This window comes from Pimephales promelas, chromosome 11 (assembly GCF_988280905.1).
Source record: "Pimephales promelas chromosome 11, fPimPro1.hap1.1, whole genome shotgun sequence".
Lineage (NCBI taxonomy): Eukaryota > Metazoa > Chordata > Actinopteri > Cypriniformes > Leuciscidae > Pimephales > Pimephales promelas.
Window position 1 is genome coordinate 21,853,225 of NC_142779.1, and position 25,904 is coordinate 21,879,128.

Below are 25,904 nucleotides of genomic sequence, written 5' to 3' on the forward strand. Positions count from 1 at the left end.
TTTTCTGATATTTAGAAGAATATCAGTAACCAGACAGTTTCTGGTCTCATTGACTACCATAGTATGTAGTTTTTCCTACTATGGTAGTCAATGAGACCAAAAACGGTCTGGTTACTGATATTCTTCTAAATATCAGAAAATCGCCTGAATTGATTTGAAAAAGGTAAAACTCACCTGTTTAAATCTAAAAGAGTTGTAAAATGAGCCTATTTCCAAAAAAAGTGGAGTATCCCCTTAAAGGGTGAGTGTGGCGAGGGGGGCGTGGTTCAGTGAAGTCTGTAGCGGGAGAGCGAGGACGGAGCCGAGCAGAGTAAGTGGGTCAAGTTCAAATGATGAACACCTGTCTGTGACTTCTGTAATTGGCGTGAGGAGACCGCATATAAGAAGGCCATGCGGACAGAGCGATTGGGAGCTCGTGCACGCCGTCTGAGTAGCTGTGACCAGTGAACCGAGTGTTATTGAAAGCCGTGACCAATGAAGCTGTGACCAGCAGAAAGAGTGTTACTGAATCGGTGACCAGAGAATCTGTTTCCAACGAAAAGAGTACTGTTTGATGTTATTTAATTTGTCAAAGTGTTTGAGTTTATTGTGTGAGCATGTAGACGCACCGTGGGAAGAGAATTATAAAATAAAGTGCACAAGCCCCAGCATTCGCCAACGCTGAGTCTCCTTCCATCACCCACACATGAACCCTGAGCTTTACCACAGTGAGTTCACCCAAAAAAGTATCCCATGCTTTACTCATCCTTAAGCCATCCTATGTGTATATGCCTTTTTTCCAGCCAAATACAATAGGAGTTATATTTTTAAAAATATCCAGATTCTTCTAATCTTATAATGGGAGTGAATGGTACCTAAGATTTTGAAGCCCAAAAAAGTGCATCCATCCTTCATATAGTTAATCCATATGGTTCCAGGGGTTAATGAAGGCCGAAGTGATGCGTTTTTGTAAAAAATATCCATATTTATAACTTTATAAACTATAATCACCGGCTTCCAGTGTAATTGCCGTACGCAAGTCTAGTTCGGGTGGATTTCAACGGATGACATATTGACAAACACATAAGCGCAGAGGAAAGAGCAAAACAAAACACCGACCATGAATTAAAAGTCTAAAACAAAGAATTTTAAGGAGAAATGTCAGAGGATTTCGAAATTTTAGAGCAGAGGAGCTTGACTTTGTTGCCCAGCCTTATTTGTTTGAACCGCGAGAGACGTCTACTCTCACACGAGCTTAAGCTACTGCTACATCCTACATCCTAAGGCCTTTATTAACCCCTGGGACCGTATGGATTACTTTTATGATGGATGGATGGATGCACTTTTTTGGGCCAAGAGTGGGAAGAGCTAAGATTTTTTAATATATAACTCCCATTGTGTTTGGCTGAAAGAAGAGTCATACATATACACATAGGATGGTTTGAGGGTGAGTAAATTATGGGATAATTAAACTTTTTGGGTGAGCTAGCTAACCCTTTAACTAAGGAGTAAGACCCATCTTTTCACTTTATGCAACAATGATATTTGTGTAGCCCTCTATTTTGAATGTTTAAGATGTGTCGGCTACTTTTAGTCATCTGATATAATCTGTTTTTTAACATAAATAATGTCAAACAGTATTTTGACAGGGAACTACAAATATAGCTAATACATAAAATATCAACATTTAACTCAAAACCAGAGAACATACTGCCATTATTCTTTTAGATAAAGATGAGGTGAGTGGAGTTTTTAATTAGTGACTTGACTGGAATAGTTTCCCCATTTTCAAAAGACCCATTACATATTATCATAAATTAGGCCAACTCACTTACTGTACCAATTATGGGTTAAATATTCCTTTCTATTACCTCAACTCCATTAAGCCTCTCTTGAATGGAAGATGTAACACGAAGAGAATCCATGGTCTCTCTGAGCCGTCTAATCCAGGATTGAGTGTCCTCTCCCTGATCACAGAAGGTTTGTATCAATCTGTAGAGAGATTCCTCACGCTTGACCTGGTTCTTGAGCTCTTGGGCAAGTTGTAGCACTTTCCTCCACTCCTCTTCTATTGCTCTCTGGGTTTGGTCAATGTGGCTCCTCCTCTCATTGTCAAGCTCTTTATAAGAACATACATCTTTCCCTTGTCTCTGTAAACTGGCCAATCTGGAATCAGCTTCATCACCAAGGTCCAATACAGCCTAGAGGATATACAGACATTACTCCACAACACAATATGTGCATTGCAAGCAACATAACCTGATTTAGGTAGATAAAAATCATTCAAGATTCCTAAAAAGGACTTTTCAATTAAAATAAACTTTTTCCTCTGCCCTTACCTGTACTTTAATTAGTTTTTCCTGTGGCTGAAGTTCCTTCCCCAGACAGTGCAGCATTTGCAGTTGTTCTCTCACCCAGGATTGCGTGCTCTCTTCCTGGGCCTGTAGATCTTTTAGTTCCTGGGAGAGTGTGTCTTGAAGTTCTGCCTGATGTTTTAATTGTTGAGCCATATCCAGAACTCTCTTCCACTCATCCTCAATGTTTCTAAGGGTGTGAATGAGCTCCTGTCTTCTGGTGTCCTCCAAAATCTCATGAGCACATAGAGCATCACCCTCTTCTTTTAGAGCCACCAGTTTAGAATCACCTTCAGCTCTTAGATTCAGAACAGCCTTAAAACATAGAAACATCCGAAATACATTTCTTGTGAATAATTCCTTTTGGTGTTTAAGAATGTATGAATATATGTATGTTTTCCCCAGCAAAATACAGCTAAAAAAATCCAAATTGTGATGGTTAGGAGACCCACCTGAGCATCCATGTGTTTCTTTTGGTTTGGCGTGTCTGTGTCCATGCACTCAAGTCCTTGCTTTATATCTCTGATCCAGGCTCTAATCTGCTCTGCATTGTATTGGAATGTTTCAGTTTGATCATCGAGGGTCTTGTGGACTTGGGCCTGATTTTCCAAAAGAATCCCCAGGCTGTGGTATTGGTCTATCAGGGTCTCGCTGTCTCTAAGGAAAGGGTCTCCCCTCAGGCCACGCATCCTTACAGTGGATAACAGGTCATTGAATGCCTCTATACGACCACTGTAGATTAAGGATGAAGGTAAGAGTTGTGTAGGTTTTATGGGTGCACATAATCATTATTTGTTCCCCAAAACTTAGCACAGGTCATTCATTTTTTTTTTTTTTTTTGTGGAAAGATAATAATTAAACTGTGGAAAGATAATAATTAAAGATAGTAATTCAACTGCAATTTTTCCACCAATTATTGTGCGCACCAAAGCTTTCTGCTCAGTGAAAACAGGGAAACTGCAGGGGCTTCGAAGTTAATAAAAAAAAATAATAATAATTACATTATTAAATTGTAAAATTTCAAATAAATATAAGGGCTGTACAATTTAAATAAAGTTGAAATTGCGATATGGCATCTTGGAGCAGCTCGTAAACACTGCTCCAAACGAACTCCATCTCGTGCTGTGAGTTTTGGTCACATGAAATTGGATATGCATCGTGTTCCATGGTCATTTTATTTTCCTATTCATACAAATTAAACATTTTCCTGGACAGTATTTTTAAGATTTTAAAGCATAAACCTGTTGTCAACTAAAAACAAAGAATAAAAGTCTGCAGTTTTCCACCAAATTAAAAGCTTCAGAGTTTAAAATTGTACAAATATTAGTAATAATAATAATAATAATTATTATTATTATTAATATTATTTATATTATTATTATTATTATTTAGATTTATAAAATTATAATTTGTTTACCTGCATGTCATAGAACCAAGAAAATGCAATGTGTTTCATTTTTTAATTATAGTTAATTTTATAAAAATGTTAAAAAAGAGAAAAAATTAGTTTTAAACAAAAATACAAAATGAACATTTTGAAAAACGAATACCTTTCCTTAAGAAACTCCTCTTGGATTTGTCGAACTTTTTCTCTCTGTTCTGGCACTTTCTCCCTGAGCTGAAGCCACTCCTTCAAATGGTTATGTTCCTCTTGCAAACTAAATACATAAAGACATGATTGGATTACTGAATGGATTAAAAAAAAAAAACAGTAACAACAAATCGCTATGATGTGAGCTAAGTCCATGTACCTGTTGAGGTTGTGGAGGATGTCATCTAGCTGTTTATGGCGCCCCTGGCAGTGAGCCCTGAGTGTGGCCAGTTCTCCTTCCTGCTCCTGGTGCCATGAGGAGAGCAAAGCTTGAGCCTCAGAAGGAACCTTTGCCTGTTCGCCTCTCTCAAATCTCTCCTTCAGCTGGGCCAGACGATTTTCTCCTTCTTTAGATGCCAGGAAACTCTGAAGAAAACACAAATTGTTCAGTATTGCTAATCAGACACTACTAAATTTCAATCCTTCCTGTTATTTTATAATTATGCTTTTGACTAAGGCTGCAAACACCTGGTGATTCTTTGCATTGGATTGCTGTCCAATGTCCAATTAGTGTATTGTACAGTAAGGCTGAAAAGTATTTCGAAAAATGTCATTGCTAAAACCATAATCATAGGGCTGTGACCTCACTATTACTCACTGTCAATTTCTGCATGGACATTTCGACATCCTGCTTCCTCTCAGGGTTTTCAAAACACTCATTCACAGAGAGCTGCTCATCCTGCAACCATTCCTCAAATGACTGGAACTCTTCTGCAGAGCCAATGGGACAAAAAGACAAAACAAAAATCACTTAAAAATGTACATTATTTCTCAATTAGTTTCTCCAAGTAATAATAGCACAATGCAAATGTTATGTGTGTGTGTGTGTACTATTGAGCGATTAGTGTGTGTGCTATTTCTTTTGAGTTACAGATGGCGAGGTAGAGTTGTACAGCGGAAAGCAAAGTGACGTCACGGGAGTTCCTGCTATTTAAGCGGTGCCGGTTCTGATGTCACGGATCTCTCTCTCACTGCTCTCTCACAGCCCGCTCTCCTCTTCTCTCCGCCTAATTACCAGCTGGGGTGATCACCTGTGGGTTGTCGTCTCGCCATGCGGGAGCGAGGCGAATGATTGTTTTCTTTTGATTCTAGTTTATTTGTTTAAACCAGGTAGTGGCTTTATTTTCCTTTGTACACTTTTTATTATTTATTTAGTTTAGTGAAGGGAAGCAGCTGCCCGGAAGATTCACCCGTTTTATTTCTTTTCGGGAGCCAGGTAAGATCTCTCCTGACTGAAGTACAGGGTTAGCAAGGGTATCTGTTTTCCCTTTATGGGCCCTACCTGTGTTATCTTTATTTTGCTGAATTTATGATTTATTGTCCACTCAACTCTCAAGGCCTGTCTAATTAAAAATATGGTGTGTTAACGCCAGAAACGCTAAATCGTCTGTGATTCCTATATGTTCGGTCTTTTATCTATGTGAGAATTTATAACGAGCTGAACTGGATTGAGGGCTGTAACATATTTGGGGGCTCGTCCGGGATCGATGAACGAATTTTGTGTGGCTTTGTTTAATCTGCTCACACTTTGTAGTTGTTACTTCGGTAACTTTGTATAATCACAGTCGATTGGCGTGAATTTTTTTTTTTTGACTCGTGTAGTGCTCGTTTTTTGTTTCCTCTCTTAACCCAAACGTTAGATCTGACCATGTTCGAATTAACTAACTTTATTGCAGATCCGACGCAAGATGAGCTGTTCAAAATCAACAGGGTAGATCTTACGAAAATTGCTGCTCACTTTAAGGTTGGTTTCCGTAAAACTATAACTAAACGTGAGTTACAGATATTGCTTCTTGATTCATTGCATGAATTGGGCGTTTTTGGTGATGAGGAAAAGATGATGGATTATCCTGATTCAGTTGAGGGTGGTTCAGAGGATCTTGCATTGCAGATTAAGAAATTGGAGCTGCAAGCTAAGGAGCACGACAGAGTTTTGTTGAGGGAGAGAGAAGAATGGGAGCGTGAGAAAGAGAGACAAATGAATCGTGAGAGACATGAACTTGAGTTGAAAAGGTTAGAAATGGAGCAAGCGTGCCGCCTGAAAGAAATGGAGCTGAAATCTCGTGAAAGAGGTTTAACAGATACTTCTGATTTCGACGTGAGTCGTAATATTCGTATGGTTCCTCAGTTTCGAGAGCAAGAGGTAGATAAGTTTTTTGCTCTTTTTGAACGCGTTGCTAACAATATGAAATGGCCGAAAACATTTTGGCCCATGTTGTTGCAGTGTGTTTTTGTGGGTAAAGCCCAAGAAGCTTTTTCTTCTTTATCAGTTGAGGAGAGATCTTACCTGGCTCCCAGGTAAGGGAGCCAGGTAAGATCTTTATCAGTTGAGGTCTTTATCAGTTGAGATCTTTATCAGTTGAGGAGAGTCTTGATTACGATCAGGTGAAGGTGTCTGTTCTTAGAGTGTATGAGCTGGTTCCCGAAGCTTATCGTCAGAAATTTCGTAACCTTCGGAAAACTAATGAGACTTACGTTGAGTTCGCTCGGGAGAAGGAGTCAATGTTTGATCGTTGGTGCGTTTCTATGAAAGTGAAAACTTTCGAAGAGCTCCGTGAACTGATTATTTTAGAGGAATTTAAAAACTGCTTACCCGAACGCGTTGTAACTTATTTAAATGAGCAAAAAGTTTTGAAATGTTCCGCTGCTTCCGCGTTGGCTGATGAATATGTGCTTACACATAAAAATGTGTTTAGCGTAACACCAAAGATTCCATCAGTTAACAGTTATCGGTCTTCTCAGCGTAACTTGGAACGCCCTCTGCCTGTCGACAAAGTGGCGGTGAGTTCTGATAAATCCGTGTTCTCACCTGTTTGTTTTTATTGTAAGAAACGTGGACACATTATTTCTGAGTGTAATGTGCTCAAAAAGAAGAATAATGTTCCTAAACCAGTAGGTCTGTTGATGACGTCCTCGTCACAGGTGGAAGGACTGCAGTCGTTGGCTTCTGATGCTGACATATGGAAAGATGAGGGATATGTGCCGTTCATGATGGACGGATTCGTATCTTTGGCAGGTAAAGATGATTTACGTAAACCAGTCAAGATACTTCGTGATACAGGCGCTGCTCAGAGTTTTATTCTGGAGGGAGTATTGCCGTTGTCTGATGAGAGCTTTATTGGTTCAAGCGTCTTGGTACAGGGTTTTGAAATGGGCTTTGTGAAGGTACCTTTGCATGAGATTGAAATTGAGTCTTCCCTTGTTGTTGGCCGCGTAGTGGTTGGAGTGCGACCGTGTCTTCCTGTTCGAGATGTCACATTTATTTTAGGAAATGACTTGGCGGGAGGAAAAGTTTTTGCTAGCCCTGAGGTAACTGATGTTCCTCTACCTGGTACTTCTATTGATGCATTAGCTCAGACATATCCTGAGGTTTTCCCCTCATGTGCTGTTACTCGCGCTATGACCCAGAGACTGAAAGATAAAAATCTTTGTGAATCAGAAAGTGAGTGGAATTTTGATTTGAGTGATACGTTCCTCTCTAATGCAGATTTTTGTCAGGTTAAGTGTTCAGACTTTGTTGACGGTTTAGACATCGCCGTTAATAAGCGAGATGAACACTCTATGGGGCTCAATGGATTGTCTCTGTCTCGCGAGCAGCTTATTGTTGAACAGAGGAAAGATGAGAAAACGTCATCCCTCTTTGAAGCTGTTGTTCCTGTGGAGCAACTCGAACAGGTATCGCAAGGTTACTTTGTTGAAGATGGGGTGTTGATGAGGAAGTGGAGACCACCTACTGCATCTGCTGATGATGAGTGGCAAGTCGTCAAGCAGATAATAGTTCCCTCCTCGTACCGCTCTGAGATTTTGAGCCTTGCGCATGATAGCCCGTTTGCCGGTCATTTAGGAGTGAATAAAACATACGACCGTATCCTCCGTAATTTTTTCTGGCCTGGTTTGAAAACCGATGTTGCGAGTTATTGCCGAAGTTGTCATGTGTGCCAAATGGCGGGAAAACCGAACCAGAATATCCCACCCGCTCCATTACATCCAATTCCTGCTTTTAGTGAACCATTTGAGCGGGTGATGATTGACTGTGTCGGTCCTTTGCCTCGTACTAAGTCAGGAAATCAATACTTGCTGACCATAATGTGCTCGTCAACACGTTTTCCAGAGGCAATCCCTCTGCGTAAAATTACTGCACCAGTGATTGTGAAATCTCTTGTAAAGTTTTTCTCACTGTTTGGTCTTCCGCGTACTATTCAATCGGACCAAGGTACGAATTTTATGTTGCGTGTGTTTAAACAAGCTCTGGAGCAGTTGCATATACAACATCGTACGTCAAGTTGTTACCATCCTGAAAGCCAGGGCGCACTTGAAAGGTTCCATCAGACTTTAAAGTCAATGTTGCGCGCGTTCTGTCTTGAGTTTCAGAAGGATTGGGACGACGGGGTACCCATGGTTATGTTCGCCGTGCGAGAGGTTGTGCAGGAGTCGTTGGGCTTTAGTCCGGCTGAACTGGTGTTCGGGCATACTGTCCGTGGTCCACTTAAAGTGATTAAAGATCATTGGACTAGTGACCCAACTCCTAACATTCTTGACTATGTTTCAGGATTTCGTTTCAAGTTGCGTCGTGCATGTGAGTTGGCCAAAGAGAATTTGGAGATTTCTCAGCGACGAATGAAAAAACGTTATGATCGTTGTGCTAAACTTCGTAGCTTTGCTCCTGGCGACAAGGTGTTAGTGCTGATGCCAGTGCCTGGGTCTGCATTGCAAGCTCGTTATTATGGTCCTTACCCAGTCAAAGAAAAGGTGAGTGAGCTTGATTATGTTATCTCGACGAATGACCGAAGAAAGAAAACTCGTCTTTGTCATATTAACATGCTTAAACCGTACTTCGAAAGACCGCCAGAATGGTCTGGTAGGAAGTCGGCTGTGTTGACTGTTTTACCTACAGACTTTCCGGTGACCGAGGGACCGGTGCTGTCCAGTGCTGATGTACCTGAGGATGGGGTGCTGTCCAGTGCTGAATCTTTCATCCGCCCAGAGTGTCCTTTATCGGACAACGTTGCTGTTGCCACTTGTGAAGGGGATGTTGAGTTTCCTGCTGCAGAACTGGTTGCGGGAAGGTTGAAGAATTCTTCGATAATTCGAACTTTGGACTCGCATTTTTCACATTTAACTGTAACTGAACGAGCTGATGTGATTAGTATTATTCGGAAGTATGAGAATTTGTTCTCTGATGTTCCCTCGTGTACCTCATTAATAGAGCATGATATCGACGTTGGCGATTCGTTGCCTATTAAACAACACGCATATCGTGTGAGCCCTGAAAAGAGAACTCAACTGCAACACGAGGTAAACTTTATGCTCGAAAATGATATCGCCGAGCCCAGTTTTAGTCCTTGGAGCTCCCCCTGCTTGTTGGTCAAAAAGACTGACGGTACATTTCGTTTTTGTACTGATTTTAGACGCGTTAATGCTGTAACGAAACCCGATAGTTATCCATTGCCGCGTATGGAAGATTGCGTGGATCATGTTGGAAATGCTGCGTTCGTCACTAAAATCGATCTGCTTAAAGGTTACTGGCAGGTGCCTTTGTCAGATCGCGCAAAAGAGATTAGTGCGTTCGTAACACCAGATCATTTCCTACATTACAAAGTAATGGCTTTCGGTTTACGAAATGCTCCGGCAACCTTTCAGAGATTGGTTAATCGTGTCATCAAAGGTATGCATAATGTTGAAGCGTATTTGGATGACTTAGTCATTTACAGCGCGTCTTGGTCAGAACATGTGGAGCAACTCGATGAGTTGTTCAGTCGTTTGTCTCGAGCTAACCTCACAGTGAATTTAGTGAAGTGCGAATTTGGTCGCGCCACGGTCACCTATCTGGGAAAAATCGTCGGTAGCGGTCAGGTTCGACCTGTTGAGTCTAAGGTGGAGGCTATCACCAATTTCCCCATGCCCACCACGCGTCGGGAACTCCGTCGATTTTTAGGAATGGTCGGATACTACAGAAGTTTTTGCAAAAATTTTTCTGTCGTCGCTTCTCCTTTAACCGACCTACTTAGTCCAAAAGTTGCGTTTAAATGGACCGAGACTTGTCAGTTGAGTTTTGAGAAAATCAAAGCACTTTTGGTTTCTTCTCCTGTTTTGTCAGCTCCTGACTTTTCTACTCCGTTTTTTCTTGCTGTTGATGCAAGTGACACTGGTGCTGGAGCTGTACTCCTTCAACTAGATCAGGCTGGTGTTGAGCATCCTGTTTGCTACTTTTCACGCAAATTTAATAAACATCAGCGAGGTTACTCCACTATTGAGAAGGAGGCGCTCGCCCTTGTCCTTGCCATTCAACATTTTGATGTTTACATTGCTTCTGTTACGCACCCACTGATTGTTTACACGGATCACAATCCCTTGACTTTTATTAGTCGAATGAAAAACAATAATCAACGACTGATGCGTTGGAGTTTGTTTTTACAGACTTTTGAGTTGGACATTCGTCACATTCGGGGTAAGGATAACGTGATTGCTGACGCTTTGTCTCGTACTTGAATTAATTGTAGGTTATTCTGAGGTAAGCTGATTTCATCCCTACAATTAATCATTTAAGGGTGAGGGTGTTATGTGTGTGTGTGTGTACTATTGAGCGATTAGTGTGTGTGCTATTTCTTTTGAGTTACAGATGGCGAGGTAGAGTTGTACAGCGGAAAGCAAAGTGACGTCACGGGAGTTCCTGCTATTTAAGCGGTGCCGGTTCTGATGTCACGGATCTCTCTCTCACTGCTCTCTCACAGCCCGCTCTCCTCTTCTCTCCGCCTAATTACCAGCTGGGGTGATCACCTGTGGGTTGTCGTCTCGCCATGCGGGAGCGAGGCGAATGATTGTTTTCTTTTGATTCTAGTTTATTTGTTTAAACCAGGTAGTGGCTTTATTTTCCTTTGTACACTTTTTATTATTTATTTAGTTTAGTGAAGGGAAGCAGCTGCCCGGAAGATTCACCCGTTTTATTTCTTTTCGGGAGCCAGGTAAGATCTCTCCTGACTGAAGTACAGGGTTAGCAAGGGTATCTGTTTTCCCTTTATGGGCCCTACCTGTGTTATCTTTATTTTGCTGAATTTATGATTTATTGTCCACTCAACTCTCAAGGCCTGTCTAATTAAAAATATGGTGTGTTAACGCCAGAAACGCTAAATCGTCTGTGATTCCTATATGTTCGGTCTTTTATCTATGTGAGAATTTATAACGAGCTGAACTGGATTGAGGGCTGTAACACAAACCTTTAATTGTCTGAAGGAAGCTTCTCTCCCCCTGTTCCTTCTTTTGGTGAATCAGATCTCGTGTTTCTGCAATGCTGTCTTTGAGATGCTTGGTGTGATTGGTCAGCTCCTCCAAAACCTGCGGTCCAGTAATGCTGGACATGAGACTGATTTCCTTCAGCAAAGAATCGGCTTGCTCCTCCTGGTCCAAAAGCTGCTCACACAAGTCCTACAAAAGAAAATTAATTGAATTAAACACCAAAAGAGAGTGTTTATACATGTCCGTCTGTTAATCATACCTGTAAATGCACATCCAGCTGTGTGCGATCTTCTGAGCTAATCGTATCTAGTGAGGAGCGTATATTCTTCACAGATGATTGATAAGCGTCAATCTTTTCAGCCAAATGAGCTTTAACTGTGAGGAGCTCCTGGAACACGTCAGTGCAGTCGGAGAAGAGTTCTTTCACCTGCTCCATTTTCTTCCTCAGGTTTGTTTCCATTACCTAAAGGAGACAGTGTGAGTATGGTTAAAGTTAGGAATAATTAGGAATTAGGTGAGCGCCATCATTTAATAAGCAGAAAAAGTAATCTGTACATTCACCTGTAACTCAAGTGGAGATTCTTTGCTTTGCAGCAGTTCCTGGATCTCTAGCAACTTCCTGTGAAAGTGTTCAAGGTTGTCCTCCTGATACTGAATCTCATTCTAATGAAAACATAAAGAACCTGTTAAGTCAAAACGATAGTCTTGTGCCTTTTAGTCCATGTATGTGAACATTTTAAATGCCTATGAAGCATTTTGTGAAGAAACACCTTCATGCTGAGAATCTCCGTCTCACTGCTGAAGGGGTGAGACTCTGAGAAGATGATGAGTTTAGTTGAAGTCCAGCTGTCCACCTCTCCACCCAGAACCAGCTGTTTCTCCCACAACTCCAGACCCAAACGCAGGTTATCCATGTAACCATCTGTCTTCTCTGACACCTGCCAGAGAAACACACATATTAACCAAGAAGTATTTGTGATGCATGTGATGCATGTGAACAGATGTTTTTCATATACTCACATCCAGCCATGAGTCCACCAAAGCATCTGCCTCTATCTCAAAAGGAGTTTCTGAGCAATCAGGAATTTTCTTCAGCTGAGACTGCAACTGTCTGCACACAGATCTGAACTCTTCCATCTTGGGTCCGAGGCCATTAAGATCCTCCTTTATGCCAACAACCTACAATTATAATGCATAGTGTAAATATAATAAAGGACTACACTTAAAAGAAACTACGGTGGCCCCCCTTGTCCCACTTTGGCAAAAAAAAAAAAAAAATTAATTATAACTATCTTGTGGTCTCAAGATAGTAATTCGTGGCCTCAAGATTGTAACTCGTGGCCTCAAGATACTATCTCGTGGCCTCAAGATTGTAACTCGTGGCCTTAAGATGCTATCTCATGGCCTCAAGATAGTAACTTGATGCCACGAGTTAGTATTTTGAGGCTACGAGTTAGTATCTTGATGCCACGAGTTAGTATTTTGAGGCTACGAGTTAGTATCTTGAGGCCACGAGTTAGTATCCTGAGGCCACGGGTTAATATCTTGAGGCCACGAGTTACTATCTTGAGGCCACAAGATAGTATCTTGAGGCCACAAGATAGTATCTTGAGGCCATAAGTTACTATCTTGAGGCCACGAGATAGTATCTTGAGGCCATGAGTTAGTATCTTGAGGCCACGAGTTAGTATCTTGAGGCCACGAGTTAGTATCTTGAGGCAATGAGTTAGTATCTTGAGGCCACGAGTTACTGTCTTGAGGCCACGAGATAGTATCTGGAGGCCACGAGTTAGTATCTTGAGGCCACGAGATAGTATCTTGAGGCCACAGGTTAATATCTTCAGGCCACAAGTTACTATCTTGAGGCCACGAGATAGTATCTTGAGGCCACGAGATAGTATCTTGAGGCCACAAGTTACTATCTTGAGGCCACAAGTTACTATCTTGAGGCCACGAGATAGTATCTTGAGGCCACGAGTTACTATCTTGAGGCCACGAGTTACTATCTTGAGGCCACGAGTTACTATCTTGAGGCCACGAGACAGTATCTTGAGGCCACGAGATAGTATCTTGAGGCCACGAGATAGTATCTTGAGGCCACGAGTTACTATCTTGAGGCCACAACAAGTTACTATCTTGAGGCCACGAGTTACTATCTTGAGGCCACGAGTTACTATCTTGAGGCCACGAGATAGTATCTTGAGGCCACAAGTTACTATCTTGAGGCCACGAGTTACTAACTTGAGGCCACGAGATAGTATCTTGAGGCCACGAGATAGTATCTTGAGGCCACGAGTTACTATCTTGAGGCCACAAGTTACTATCTTGAGGCCACGAATTACTATCTTGAGGCCACGAGATAGTATCTTGAGGCCACGAGATAGTATCTTGAGGCCACGAGTTACTATCTTGAGGCCACAAGTTACTATCTTGAGGCCACGAGTTACTATCTTGAGGCCACGAGATAGTATGTTGAGGCCACGAGTTACTATCTTGAGGCCACAAGATAGTATCTTGAGGCCACAAGATAGTATCTTGAGGCCACAAGTTACTATCTTGAGGCCACGAGTTACTAACTTGAGGCCACGAGATAGTATCTTGAGGCCACAAGTTACTATCTTGAGGCCACGAGTTACTAACTTGAGGCCACGAGATAGTATCTTGAGGCCACAAGTTACTATCTTGAGGCCACGAGTTACTATCTTGAGGCCACGAGATAGTATCTTGAGGCCACGAGATAGTATCTTGAGGCCACGAGTTACTATCTTGAGGCCACAAGTTACTATCTTGAGGCCACGAGTTACTATCTTGAGGCTACGAGTTAACATCTTGTGAGGCCACGAGTTACTATCTTGAGGCCACGAGATAGTATCTTGAGGCCACAAGTTACTATCTTGAGGCCACGAGTTACTAACTTGAGGCCACGAGTTAGTATCTTGAGGCCACGAGATAGTTATAATTCATTTTTTTTTTGCCAAAGTGGGACTAGGGGGGCTCCGTAAGAAACAATATGAGATTAAACAGAAAAAGTGACCATGGTGGCATGATGGTTAACAATCTAAAGCTACTCATTCTAGATAGGCATGATCTATTACCTATAAGAATTTCGTTGATCCTACCCATGAACCCTACAGTTATTGAATTTTCAGTGTAGACCATGCAAAATCATAAATTACCAATTTGATTCATCATAATTACCCAGCAAACAATGTACCACAGGATATAAAAGGATCTGACCAATTATAGCAAGCATCTAAATGTATTAGAGAAACATTGGGGCCAATTCGTCAGCGCAATGATGAGAGCAGTTTCTTTCAGACTGCCGTAATAAAAGCGTAGATTATGTACATGTAGATGATGGAAACCTAAGACAACAAACAATTCTGAATTTTATGAGTAATGAAAAGACATTACTATGAGCGACACCTGCTGGTACAAATCATTTTTATGTGAAAGAAAACTGATGGTAAATTACAACAGGCATTTATAATATTAGCATTTACTGTATTGTGAATGTGAAGAGTTGGGATTAGTCTGAGGTTGACATACTTTTGCTAGGAGACGTTGCAGGTTTTCTTTGCCCATGTATGATGCCTGCTCATTGATCGTTTGCTCCGCCCTCTGGAGAGTGTTACTTAGGTAACTGCGACAGTTCTGAAACTTCTTCAGCAGCTCCATCAGAACCGTGCACTGCTCTTGTCTGTCAAATACACAAACAAACAAATTGGGTTTTCATATTTTATGGGGACATTACATAGACATAATGATTTTTATGATTGTTCATGGGGAACAAAAAAACATGATTAAACCTCTTGGTTTTTATGGAATTATTTTTATATACATTTTTATTTTATCTCTTTATGCACGATTTGAAGTGCTAATGAAAAATATCTTCTAAAAATCTGTCTTAATTCGTTTGGAAGTACATGAAGGTGAGTGAATAACTAACCCTATAAGGGCAGAAAAATGGGCAAATTTGATTAATTTAATTTTCTTGTCTAGAACCCACCTGTCAGATACAGCTTTCTCAGTCTCTTCCCAAAGAAAGTCCAGCTCTTCGTCTGCTAGATCAGGGTCCTCTTTCTGCTTCTTGATGCTTTGGTATTCAGGGCGAAGAGAGTTCAAATGTGATTCCAGATCGGACAGCGCTCGAATCCTAAACACAGATGCACACAGTGTAATTGGACAGTCTGTTAAAAAGAGGTGGCTATGGATCAATTAAATTGCTTAAGTAATTATATTATAATCACATGCTGATTAATTAATAAAATTAAGCTCAATTAACACTAAATCAATATTTGTTAAGCCCAAATAAAGACAATTCCAAGACACACTTGCACACAAAAGCATGAAACAATGTCAATACCGGTGCTGTACAGCTGGCATGGTTGGATCCTTTAGACCTTGTTTTTCTGCTGCCCCCTGCACCTTTCTCAGCTCAGCCTGCATAGTCTTCCTCCTCAGGCCGAGTCCCTGGTTCTGCTGTTCCTTCTGGAGCTCATTCTGTCGAATCATCAGACGATCATCTGCCTCTTCCACCCTGTGAACCAGGACGCCGACCATATCCAGACAGGAAACAGGGCTCCCGTCCTGGGTCACCTCGAGCTGTGCTCCGCCCAAAAGCTGGTCCAGCTGTGGAGCCTTATCCTTAAGGCTGCTGACTCCCTTCCTGATTAGTGCCAGCTTAGACCTGCTGTCCTGCAGTACCACATGATCATTGCTAGGGGCACTCTGCACAGAAGAGACATCGAGCTCCACGGTCTGCAGGGACATAAGGAAGCGGTCGAGGGCTCGGGCAGCAGCGTCGCTCTTGCGCACTTGTTGCCTGAGACGGTCCAGGCTGGATCTGTGGCTCAGAACCACTTGAGTCAGAGGTGATCGGTCTCGCAGGTCCAGATGACTGGGTTCAGAGTCAAATCGAGACAGACGATCCATCTCTATCTGGATGCTTTCATCTAGGTCCTGAAAATGGTAGAAAAGGGAGGACGAGGTAGATATTTAGATAAAAAGATCTTAACATGCAGTGACATTGCTACGGGATCTATTACGTCCAACTTCCATTTCTCTCAGATTTTATTATATTTAAATAGTAATTGCACAAAACACTGATAGATGATTCGCATGGGGAAGACTTGTTTTACCAACGTTTATGTTACATCAGACTGCAGCAGCCTATCGAGAGAGGCCCTTTGGTGACGGTTTAATGGGCGTCACACTCCTGCAGAACAAGCCTGGCCTAGCCCTATAAATATAGCTTGATGGGGTGATATAACTGATTTTTCATCTCTTCAGCACAGCTAACGCAGCACTGGATCCGGAGTGAGAAGCCGCGGCGTTAAAATACCCTTCTGCGGGACGAGCCTCTGCATCTGAAGCCGCTGGCCTTCATCTCGCCGCCTTCAGTCACCGTTCCTGCTACGCTATCCGACGTCTATATTCTTTATACTCTGCATAAGTGTATGTTTGCTGCTGTGACTCACACTTTTTTCTCTAAAAGAGCTTGCGTCTTTTTAAAGATGCCATCCTCCTGTGGCTCGTGTTGAGGTCCACTCATCGACGGGGACCGCCATTGCCGTCTGCAGTTTTGCTCCTGCTTCAGGTGTTGGAACGAATCAGGGAAACCGGATGCTAAGTGATTCTTGTGGCTCCGCTCTGGACAGACCAAGCCTGGTTCCCAGTCCTGATGCAGCTGACCAGCACTGCCCCATGGCCAATACCGTTGAGGAAAGACCCCCTCTCTCAGGCCAAGGGCTCGATTTGGCATCGTCAACTGGAGCTGTGGTCCCTGCACGCATTAGCCATCAACGGGTACCCGCAAACCTCCCCGAGGGAGTGTTAAATTCGATCACACAGGCTAGAGCGTCATCAACTAGACGACTCTATGCCTCAAAGTGGTCAGTGTTTGCTGGCTGGTGCAAAGCCTGAGCCTTTTCACCCCTAGGCGGCGGAGTGACAGAAGTGCTCTCCTTCCTGCAACTGGATAACCCCATCCATGCTCAAAGTCTATGTGGCGGCCATAGCTGCGATTACAAAGCCCACGATTGGCCTGTCACTGGGGAAAAACGATCTGGTCATCCGCTTCCTAAAAGGAGCCAAGAGGTTGAATCTACCCAGATCCCCCTCAATCCCCATGTGGGACCTTTCCACGCTTCTGGAAGCCATGAAAGGTGCCCCGTTTGAGCCAATTCAGATGTCGCATATGAAACACCTGTCATTCAAAACAGTGTTTCTTATTGCTCTCGCTTCAGTAAAGCGCATAGGGGATTTACAAGCACTCTCAGTGAGCTTGACATGTTTAAAATTTCGGCCAAATGACTCGAAAGTCATACTCAAAGTTATGAGCAGTTATGAGCCTAAATCCCTCAACACAACGTTCATGGCCCCGGTTATTTCCCTGTCCGCCCAGCCGGTTTATAACGAGGAGATAAATGCGAGTCTCATTTGCCCAGTCAGGGCATTAAGAGCCTACGTGTCTCGCTCGTACTTTTTCAGACAGACTGAGCGGCTTTTTGTTTCGGTCAGCGGTCTTGCTAAGGGCCTAGCCGCATCGAAACAGAGCCTATACAGATGGATAGTTGATGCCATTGCGCTGACATACACGTCAAAGGGCCTCAAGTGCCCTTTAGGTGTTAGAGCGCACTCCACTAGAGGTATGGCCTCGTCGTGGGCTTGGTCTAGCTGGATTACCTTACAGGATATCTGTATGGCGCCAGGCTGGGCCTCCCCATCTACATTTATAAGGTTTTATAACCTAGAGGTTCCCGCCTTACAGGCTAAACTATTGTCGGTATAAAATCGAGTTATGTCTGACCCGCTGCTTCGGCGCAGAATACTACAATCGCTTGAGCACAGTTCGCTGACCGATAAAAATGTTCCCCGTGGGTAAAAATAATACCCTTACTGTTACTCAGTTCAGGCCGAACGTTTTCACCCTGACTGTATGTGACACTGTTATAGTGATTAGGTCCTTTGGAATGCTAACTTTTTGGGAAGCATAAGATATTACGCAGTACGAGAGAACCTCTCGTAAAAGAACATACTCATTTACTAACGAAGCTTCGGTTCTCTCTAGAAGAGGGAACGAGTACTGCGTATCTTACTGTGCCTGCAGCACTCTGGTTCACTTTGGCAATGAAAAAACAGTTATATCAGCCCATTGAGCTATATTTATTGGGCTAGGCTACTCCCGCTTCACGGGAGAGTGACGAAGTGGGAGCGAAGTGCCGCCATTGGACCGTCACCAAAGGGCCTCTTCGATAGGCTGCTGCAGTTGCCGCAGGACAGCCAATAGGCACGCCTTACCTATGTCTGCATGCTGCCACAATGCGTTTTACATTAATTCAAAATTAAGGATAATTTTTGGCTTCAATATCTCGTGGAAAAGAGGTTTTCCCCTAGCGTGAGATATTACGCAGTACGAGAGAACCTCTTCTAGAGAGAATGATGTTTGCGATAACGCCGTCAATAACGTGTTTAACTGACAGCCCTAGAATAAATGCTATAAATAAATTAGAGTGACAGATAATAAAACTAACTACATTAAAGGGTTAGTTCACCCAAAAATGAAAATTAAGTCATTAATTACTCACCCCCATGCTGTACCAACCCCGTAAGACCTTCGTTCATCTTCGGAACACAAATGAAGATATTTTTGATTAAATTTGAGAGCTGTATAACTACCACATAGACTTCCGGGACTGGCTCTTGACGGCCCAGAAAGTCAATGAAGAAAATGTTTAAATATTCCATGTGACTACAGTGGCTCAACTATAAGTTTATCAAGCGACGAGACTACTTTTTGTGCGAAAAAACAAACAAAAATAACGACTTTATTCGACTTTTCCTTTTCTTCCTTGTTGGCCTGAAACGAGACTTCTATACGATTTCCACGACGCATGCATGAGAACTGAACTGAAGTAGTGTAAGAAGATCGCAATTCTCGTGGAAATCTAAGGAAGTCTCGTTTCAGGCCAACAAGGAAGAAAAGGAAAAGTCGAATAAAGTCGTTATTTTTGTTTGCTTTTTCGCACAAAAAGTATTCTCGTCGCTTGATAAACTTATAGTTGAGCCACTGTAGGCACATGGAATATTTAAAAATTTTCTTCATTGACTTTCTGGGCCGTCAAGAGCCAGTCCCGGAAGTATATGTGGTAGTTATACAGCTCTCAAATTTAATCAAAAATATCTTCATTTGTGTTCCGAAGACGAACGAAGGTCTTGCGGGGTTGGAACAGCATGGGGGTGAGTAATTAATGACTTAATTTTCAGTTTTGGGTGAACTAACCCTTTAACAAAACAAAATATAACCATAAATAAGAATGATAAATTAATAAATAAAAATGTCTCTCACCTTCACATCTTTCAGAATGACAGGGTTAGCTAGTGTATATCCTTTAATGTCTTTGGGCTCTTTAATGAACTTCTCCAGCCTTTCAGAAAACTCAGAGATTTTCAGCGTAATGGAGTCCATGAGCTCGAGTGCTGCTCCAAGTGAATCCACCCTGACAGAGAGCATAGACTTATTTTAACAAACAACACAATGTGCATACAGACAGTCTGGCTACAGGACATTTTCTCTGGAACTCTTTGATTTGAGTGGATCATATGATCATTCGGGTGACACTGGGTGAAAGAACAAAATAGAAGCTGTAATAGTGGTGTTATGTGAATATTTATTTCAGCTAACTAGTTTAAAACACACATTAAAGCTTATACTGCTTTGAAAGATGAAAGTAATGCAATGTCTGAACACACAAACTTTCATATGACAGGGTTGTTTTCTTGATGCACACACATACCTGCCCTGTAACTGTGACCTCTGCTCTCTCCACCTGACAGTAAGCTCCATTCGGTCTTGCTCAACAGATCGTTCGTTGAATTGAACACATTTCGTACACAGTGTTTCATACTCCTTCCACAAAGTCTCCGTCTCGTCCCACAGAGACTAAAACAAAAAAGACAGGGGGTAAATTTAGTGATTTTTATATCAAATCCGCATAATATCAAATCACTTTAAAACTAAACAAAACAGTGCATTACCTTTAATTCTCTTAGTCTTTTCTGCAGGTCTGTGGGAGTGACTGATTCTGTGGGACGATCTCCCAGCATGCATTGCTCATTTCTGTTTAGCTGAGCTTGTAATGCAAATCTGGAGCTGCGGTACCTGAGCAATCCAAGAAAAAGAAGATGTAAACCATAAGAATCTGACACAATATCACACACACAACCATATACAGAAACATAAACAATATTCTCTTTTTATCAATACCTGTCCTCTTCTGTACTCGTTTGTTTCACTATCTCCCTCTTCTCCACAGTTCTCGGTCGCTGGGGGCTAACCGGTGAACCAGCCTAAAGCAATATCCCCCAGACACAAAATGCACCAATATATATTTATCAGGGACAAACTTTATTATAAAAAAAGAAAACCTATGTCCAAACACTATTAATATAACTGTACCTCTGAACTAACTTCTTTGGGCTTCTCAGCTGGTGGTGAGGCTGTAAGTGCTTTCTGAGGGGATGGCTCAGGGGTTTGCTCTGTTTGTGAACTATTAGGCATTTAAAAAAAATGTTTTAATGGCAAAATGTTTTTATCATACAAAAATAACATATGGGAGAGGCTCTTTCTCCTCCTTTTACCCTGTGTCCGGAGGAGGTGTATCTCTGTCTCCACTAAACTGCCGCTGGATGGCAGCAAGCCGTCTCTCACATTCTCTGAGTTGGGCTTGTGCGAGCCTGTGTGCGTCCTCAGGGCTCAGAGTATCACACAACTCCTTTAGAGCTTCAAGCTGCTGCCCTGCCTCTGCCAGACTGCCCTCTGCTGAAAAACAGGCCTGCAGAAAGCAGGAAAAAAACTGTATCACTAAACTTGTATCACAGAAGGATTATTTTGTCATTTAACATTTTTATTTAAAGTGCCCCATGATGCTTTTTTTGAATATTACCTTTCATTCAGTGTATTATATAGCTGTCTGTGAATGTAAACGATCTGCAAAGTTGTGAAACCGAAAGTGCACAATAAATAAAACAATTGTTTCTCAGAAAAAAAGAATTGACTCTAAACTCTAAATTTTAGTAAGCTTACAGAGCTGAAGTTAAATTATGGTAATAAAGATTTCATTTCCGACACACGTTTTAAGTAGACCAATCACAACTGACTGGGTCATCAGGCTAATCCTAGCAGAGTAGCTCACAGAAAGGAGGTATTTAGAGAGACTGAATCATCGGATGAGTCGTTTGAGAATAATTGAAAAATGTAGGGATATAGTGCATTATATTATGAGAAAATTTAAGTTTTTGACCTTTGATGCATGTAAACCGGTTGTAGGAGACCTTTAAAACAAAATTATTATAGGATTAGAAACCTTTAAAATAGCATTATAGGGGCACTTTAATGCTGCTACTTTGTTGTAAGCTCTTTTTTTGTTTTAATTGGGCAGTATTTTTTTGTTGCCTTGTAATACAAATGATGTCATGCCAAATGAGTGAGTAGCAATGTGGTTAAGAGAAATGTAGGGATTAATGGAACCCAAATTAAAAGTTTAATTAAAAAAAATGAAAGGAGGAAATAAAATGTAAAGAAAGAGAGAAATTTCCCATTTGATCATATGATGTTCATGCTCTGTGGTAAGGGTGGTAAGTAAGTTTACCTCTCCCTTTGATTCCGATATTGATTCAGGCCTAAGCCTGAGTTTTTCCCTCTTAAAGTGCATCTCACATATCTCAACCATTCGGTTAAAATGCAGGCGGGTTAGCTCAAATCTGAGTTGCCTCAAAAATTCTGATATTTGCTCTCGAACAGCCTAAAAATATTAATTAAATAAGATAAACACACAACACACAAAAGGACACACAATCTCTTAATGTTTGAGTTAGTGTTAACTTCACATACAGTTCAATATACTGTCAAGCATTTCAGTTAAACAGTCTCTAAGGGGCTGTTTACACCTGGCCACTTCATGCGTTTTCTCAGATCGGATAGCTATCTGATTTATCAAAACGATTCCATTTACACCTGGTCACATAAATGTGTTTTTGCAAAACGGATATAAATCTGATCTTCAATTCCCGCGCTATATGCGGATTTAATGACGTGCACGTCACCGAAAGCAACAGATATGAGCTGCATTTTATTGATCATCGACTAATTTCAAAATCAGCAAAGACAGCAATAAGAGAGACCGGCAACAGAACTGGTAAGATCATTCCGTTTCTTTACTTTTAATGAAGATGGTTGTGTTAATCGTCTGCGACTTACTTTCACTTTGATTTGCGATAGATTGCGGCGTGTTGGCTTGATGGGCGTTCAGCTGCTCATCTGAGGTGATGCGCGTCGCAGTAGCGTCGTCATATCTGACTAAAATAGCAAGACATATAGCCTATAACACGCTCTCACGCGTTTATTTTTTAGCATTTTTGGGAGTAGTAACATTTACATATGTGGTTTCAAGAACCAGATGCATTTACACTTGTCCAGTTTCGTCTGGAATGCGGCCCAGACCACCTTCTGAAGTGGTTTGAGCGATCAGATTCAAATCCGTCTCGAATGCTTTTCGGGGGGCATTTACACCTGATCTTTACACGATCGGATAGCTATCTGATCACAGAAAACGCATGAAGTGGCCAGGTGTAAACGGCCCCTAAAATAAAAATGGTTAAGAACATTGCAATACAGTCACACTGCAAATATAGACACACAAGCACCAATATTACTACGCATATACCTTCCACTGTGTTCTGACAGATTGTGTGAAAAACTCCATGTCTCGAAGTTCAGATGGGGTGCAGAAAGCTTCCATCCCTTCTGCAGCCCTCAAGAACTCTTCAAGGAGTTCAGGGTCCAGAGTCCGAAGCGTCTCCTGAAAACAAAAAAAACAACACAGATACTTGAGAAACTGAGACATGTTATTCTCTTATAAAAGACCCAAGCACAACAGTACATTTTCATGAAATTTGGCTTTTTGGCTCTTGAAAACACAAGAGGAAAACAAGCAAACCAAGTCATGTGTAAAATGGACATACCTCCTTAACTGATGCCTGCTCGTCTGTTACTCGCTTATCCTTGAATACATTGATAGCTTCGAGAATGTGCTCTTGAAGACAGTGCTTGGCTTCCTCAAATCTATTCCTAACCAGGGCCTGTGCCTTTATATAAGCCTCAGTATAGGCTTTAGGGGGAGCCTGGGCAAGTGCTGGCTGCTTAACCCAAGGAGCTGACTGCTGTTGGGGCGGTTCCTGTACTGGTAACTGAGGTTTTGTCAGATCTTGGGACTGAGGCTCTGTCTGAGCAGCTTGACTTTGGATGAGAGTTTCAGATGGGGCCTCTATCCTGGATGAACCACACTTCTGCTGACTTTGCTGAGGCTGCTGTGGATTCTGAGATCTTATGGGAGTTTGAGCCGGTGGCTGATTCAATGGAGCTACTGGCTGGAGAACACTATGAGACATGGTCTGGGAAGAGACTTGAAACTGATGTTCTGGTCGGACTGGACCCCACTGCCGTTGAGGACTTTGTGATCTCGTAAGGGCTTGATATTGGGGCTGAGGATATGGTCCATGCCCTTGAGATTCAACCTTTGGGCATACTGGGCTGACTCTCTCTGGACTGACAGGTCTCCATTGCTGAGAGGGAACCTTATGCTGTGCTGGATGTTGGGGTCTTATCTGTGATTGATCCCAAGGTGATACTGGTCTAGCAGGGGGCCACTGCTGAGGCTGTGGTTGCGGCTGAGTTTTAGGGTAAACTGCCATTTGAGATTGAGTTTGGACTTTCTGACCTGGAAATTCAACAGTGGGGTAGGTCTGGGGCACTATGCCTGGTCTTATTGTTGACCACTGCTTAGGTTGAGATGGAGGGACACTTTGAGGCTGGGGATGAGTTTGGAAATGGGCCAGAGGCTGCATTTGGGCAGCAACAGAAATTGGTCCATGGACTTTGGGGTAAGTTTGGGAGACATCTCCTGGTTGATACCACTGTGGTTGCCCGTGTGGTTGAATCATAAGTGGTGCACTTCCCTGTGCTTCGACCTGAGTTTGGGATTGAGATTGAACAGGCATCTGGGGTCGAGGCATAGAGATGATTCTAGGTTGTATGGAGGATGCACCTTTGTTCTGAGGGGAAATTGCAGTCGGATTGTGCAGTGTGGGTTGCTGGGTCTGCACTACACTATGTGGTGACTGTTGTCTCTGCATAATTACTTGTGGTTGAATAGGATATGTTGGGTACTGCTGCCCTGGACTGGAAATGCCTTGAGGCATTGTTTGCGTCACTGGAAATCTTTGTGGTTGCGGCAGTGCAGGATGAGATTGTGGAAAAGTCTGTAGTGGCTGCCATTGTAGTTGCATGGGAGTCATGGATTGAGGTTGTGCCTGTTTCAGGGTAATCACTTGAGGTTGCTGTGGTGTCAATATCGGTGTTTGAGGTTGCTTTTGTTGCTGAATAGGTGCAGTTGCTTGTGAGTATTGTGTAGTTGCTTGTGCTTGAGTTGATATATAGGGTTGAGGTGGATGTTGGGTTAATACTTGTTGACTAATCGGTGGGGACACACACTGTTGTGGTTGTTTTTGAATCACTGGTTGTGCTGCAACTGCTGGCACAGTTAGAGGTAGTTTTTGTGTCACTATGAGGGGTTCCTCTTGTGCAAAAGGCTGAGCTTGCTTCATGCGTTTCTCACCACTCTCAACAATGCTTTTAGACTGTGTTGTCACCATGCCATGAACAGGTCCCTGAGCTTCAGGTGAGCTAACAGCCACTATATGTTGTGGTGGGGCTTGAGGACTTATTTGACCCTTGTCCTCTGGCTCTGATTGAGATTGTGGCACCAGTTGAGCTGGTTTTTGGGTAACATTTTCCAGTTGACTCCTCTGTTGAAGCCATGGTCTGTTTTGCAGATTTGCCTGGGATTTTTTTGCTTTCCTCTTCTGCTTTGGAGCTTGATGTTGACTTGTAATATCTTTCTGTGATTGTGTTTCGAATTGGCCCTGAGGCTGTGACTGGATTGCCGTTTGAGCTTGAACCTTCTGCTGTTTTGTAAGTTGAGTTGTTTCTTGTTTTTGGATGTGCACGTGTGGCTGTGTTTCTAATTGTTGTTCATTAAGAACTTGTGATGCTGCTTTTTGCAGGTTATGTGAGGGATGGCTAGCAACTGGAGCCTGCATCTTCCACTGGTTGTCTGTCTGTTTTTGTGTCTCAGACTGTGGTAAAGATGTCTGGCTTTCAACATGATGCTCTTTGATTTTTGCTTGAGCTTGGACACATTTCTGTGCCTTCACTTCAATGGACTGAGAGCCTTTCACTTGCTCAACAGACTGAGAGTCTTTCACTTGCTCACAGGGGTGCATTTGGGGTTGTGGACTCCTGTTTTCTTCTTCAAAATCTTGTACAACAATCATAGGCACAGGCTGACTATATGGCTGGCTCTTGAGATCTACAGCTTGAGAAGGTACTCCTGATGGTTTCTGAGAAGGTACTGGGACTTTTGCTCTGACTGCAGGCTGGGGTTCAGTTTGGCTAGGGGCTCCTGAAGCAGAGATAGGCTGGGAGGAGAGCTTCTCGGTTTTGGACTCTTCCTCTGCCTCCTGATATTGGACAAAAATTTTGGAAGGGGGCTGGTCTCCAACAGGGCTTCTGTCTCTGCAAGACCCCAAAGAGCTAAGCATGCCTACGGCTTCCTGTAGAGGTTTAACAAAATTTTAAAATAATAATGCATTTGCATGCAATTCTAAAACATGGTTATTCATTCCTT

The 25,904-nt window shown here is 42.3% G+C and overlaps 2 protein-coding genes across 2 annotated transcripts in view; one reads left to right on the forward strand and one right to left on the reverse strand.

The window, feature by feature from the left end:
* Positions 1 to 1,829: 1,829 nt before the first annotated feature.
* Positions 1,830 to 25,904, reverse strand: part of LOC148977171 (uncharacterized) — a 37,009-nt gene continuing 12,934 nt past the window's right edge. The window contains exons 23-45 of the mRNA XM_089117410.1: positions 23,182 to 25,830; positions 22,884 to 23,018; positions 21,810 to 21,962; positions 20,800 to 20,993; positions 20,618 to 20,708; positions 20,426 to 20,508; positions 20,197 to 20,320; positions 19,956 to 20,101; positions 19,508 to 19,658; positions 15,524 to 16,119; positions 15,167 to 15,313; positions 14,707 to 14,857; positions 12,178 to 12,336; positions 11,928 to 12,095; positions 11,719 to 11,820; positions 11,417 to 11,620; positions 11,139 to 11,346; positions 4,523 to 4,635; positions 4,085 to 4,290; positions 3,884 to 3,991; positions 2,786 to 3,065; positions 2,319 to 2,648; positions 1,830 to 2,180 (exon numbers count right to left, since the gene is read on the reverse strand). Coding sequence (XP_088973536.1) covers positions 1,830 to 2,180; positions 2,319 to 2,648; positions 2,786 to 3,065; positions 3,884 to 3,991; positions 4,085 to 4,290; positions 4,523 to 4,635; positions 11,139 to 11,346; positions 11,417 to 11,620; positions 11,719 to 11,820; positions 11,928 to 12,095; positions 12,178 to 12,336; positions 14,707 to 14,857; positions 15,167 to 15,313; positions 15,524 to 16,119; positions 19,508 to 19,658; positions 19,956 to 20,101; positions 20,197 to 20,320; positions 20,426 to 20,508; positions 20,618 to 20,708; positions 20,800 to 20,993; positions 21,810 to 21,962; positions 22,884 to 23,018; positions 23,182 to 25,830 — 6,849 coding nt within the window. The remainder of the gene's footprint in view (positions 2,181 to 2,318; positions 2,649 to 2,785; positions 3,066 to 3,883; positions 3,992 to 4,084; positions 4,291 to 4,522; positions 4,636 to 11,138; positions 11,347 to 11,416; positions 11,621 to 11,718; positions 11,821 to 11,927; positions 12,096 to 12,177; positions 12,337 to 14,706; positions 14,858 to 15,166; positions 15,314 to 15,523; positions 16,120 to 19,507; positions 19,659 to 19,955; positions 20,102 to 20,196; positions 20,321 to 20,425; positions 20,509 to 20,617; positions 20,709 to 20,799; positions 20,994 to 21,809; positions 21,963 to 22,883; positions 23,019 to 23,181; positions 25,831 to 25,904) is intronic.
* Positions 5,762 to 8,934, forward strand: LOC148977172 (uncharacterized). Its single transcript, XM_089117398.1, has 4 exons — positions 5,762 to 6,067; positions 6,168 to 6,222; positions 6,284 to 8,673; positions 8,766 to 8,934. The coding sequence occupies exons 1-4, from the start codon at positions 5,762 to 5,764 to the stop codon at positions 8,784 to 8,786; spliced, it is 2,772 nt and encodes a 923-aa protein (XP_088973524.1). The 3' UTR covers positions 8,787 to 8,934.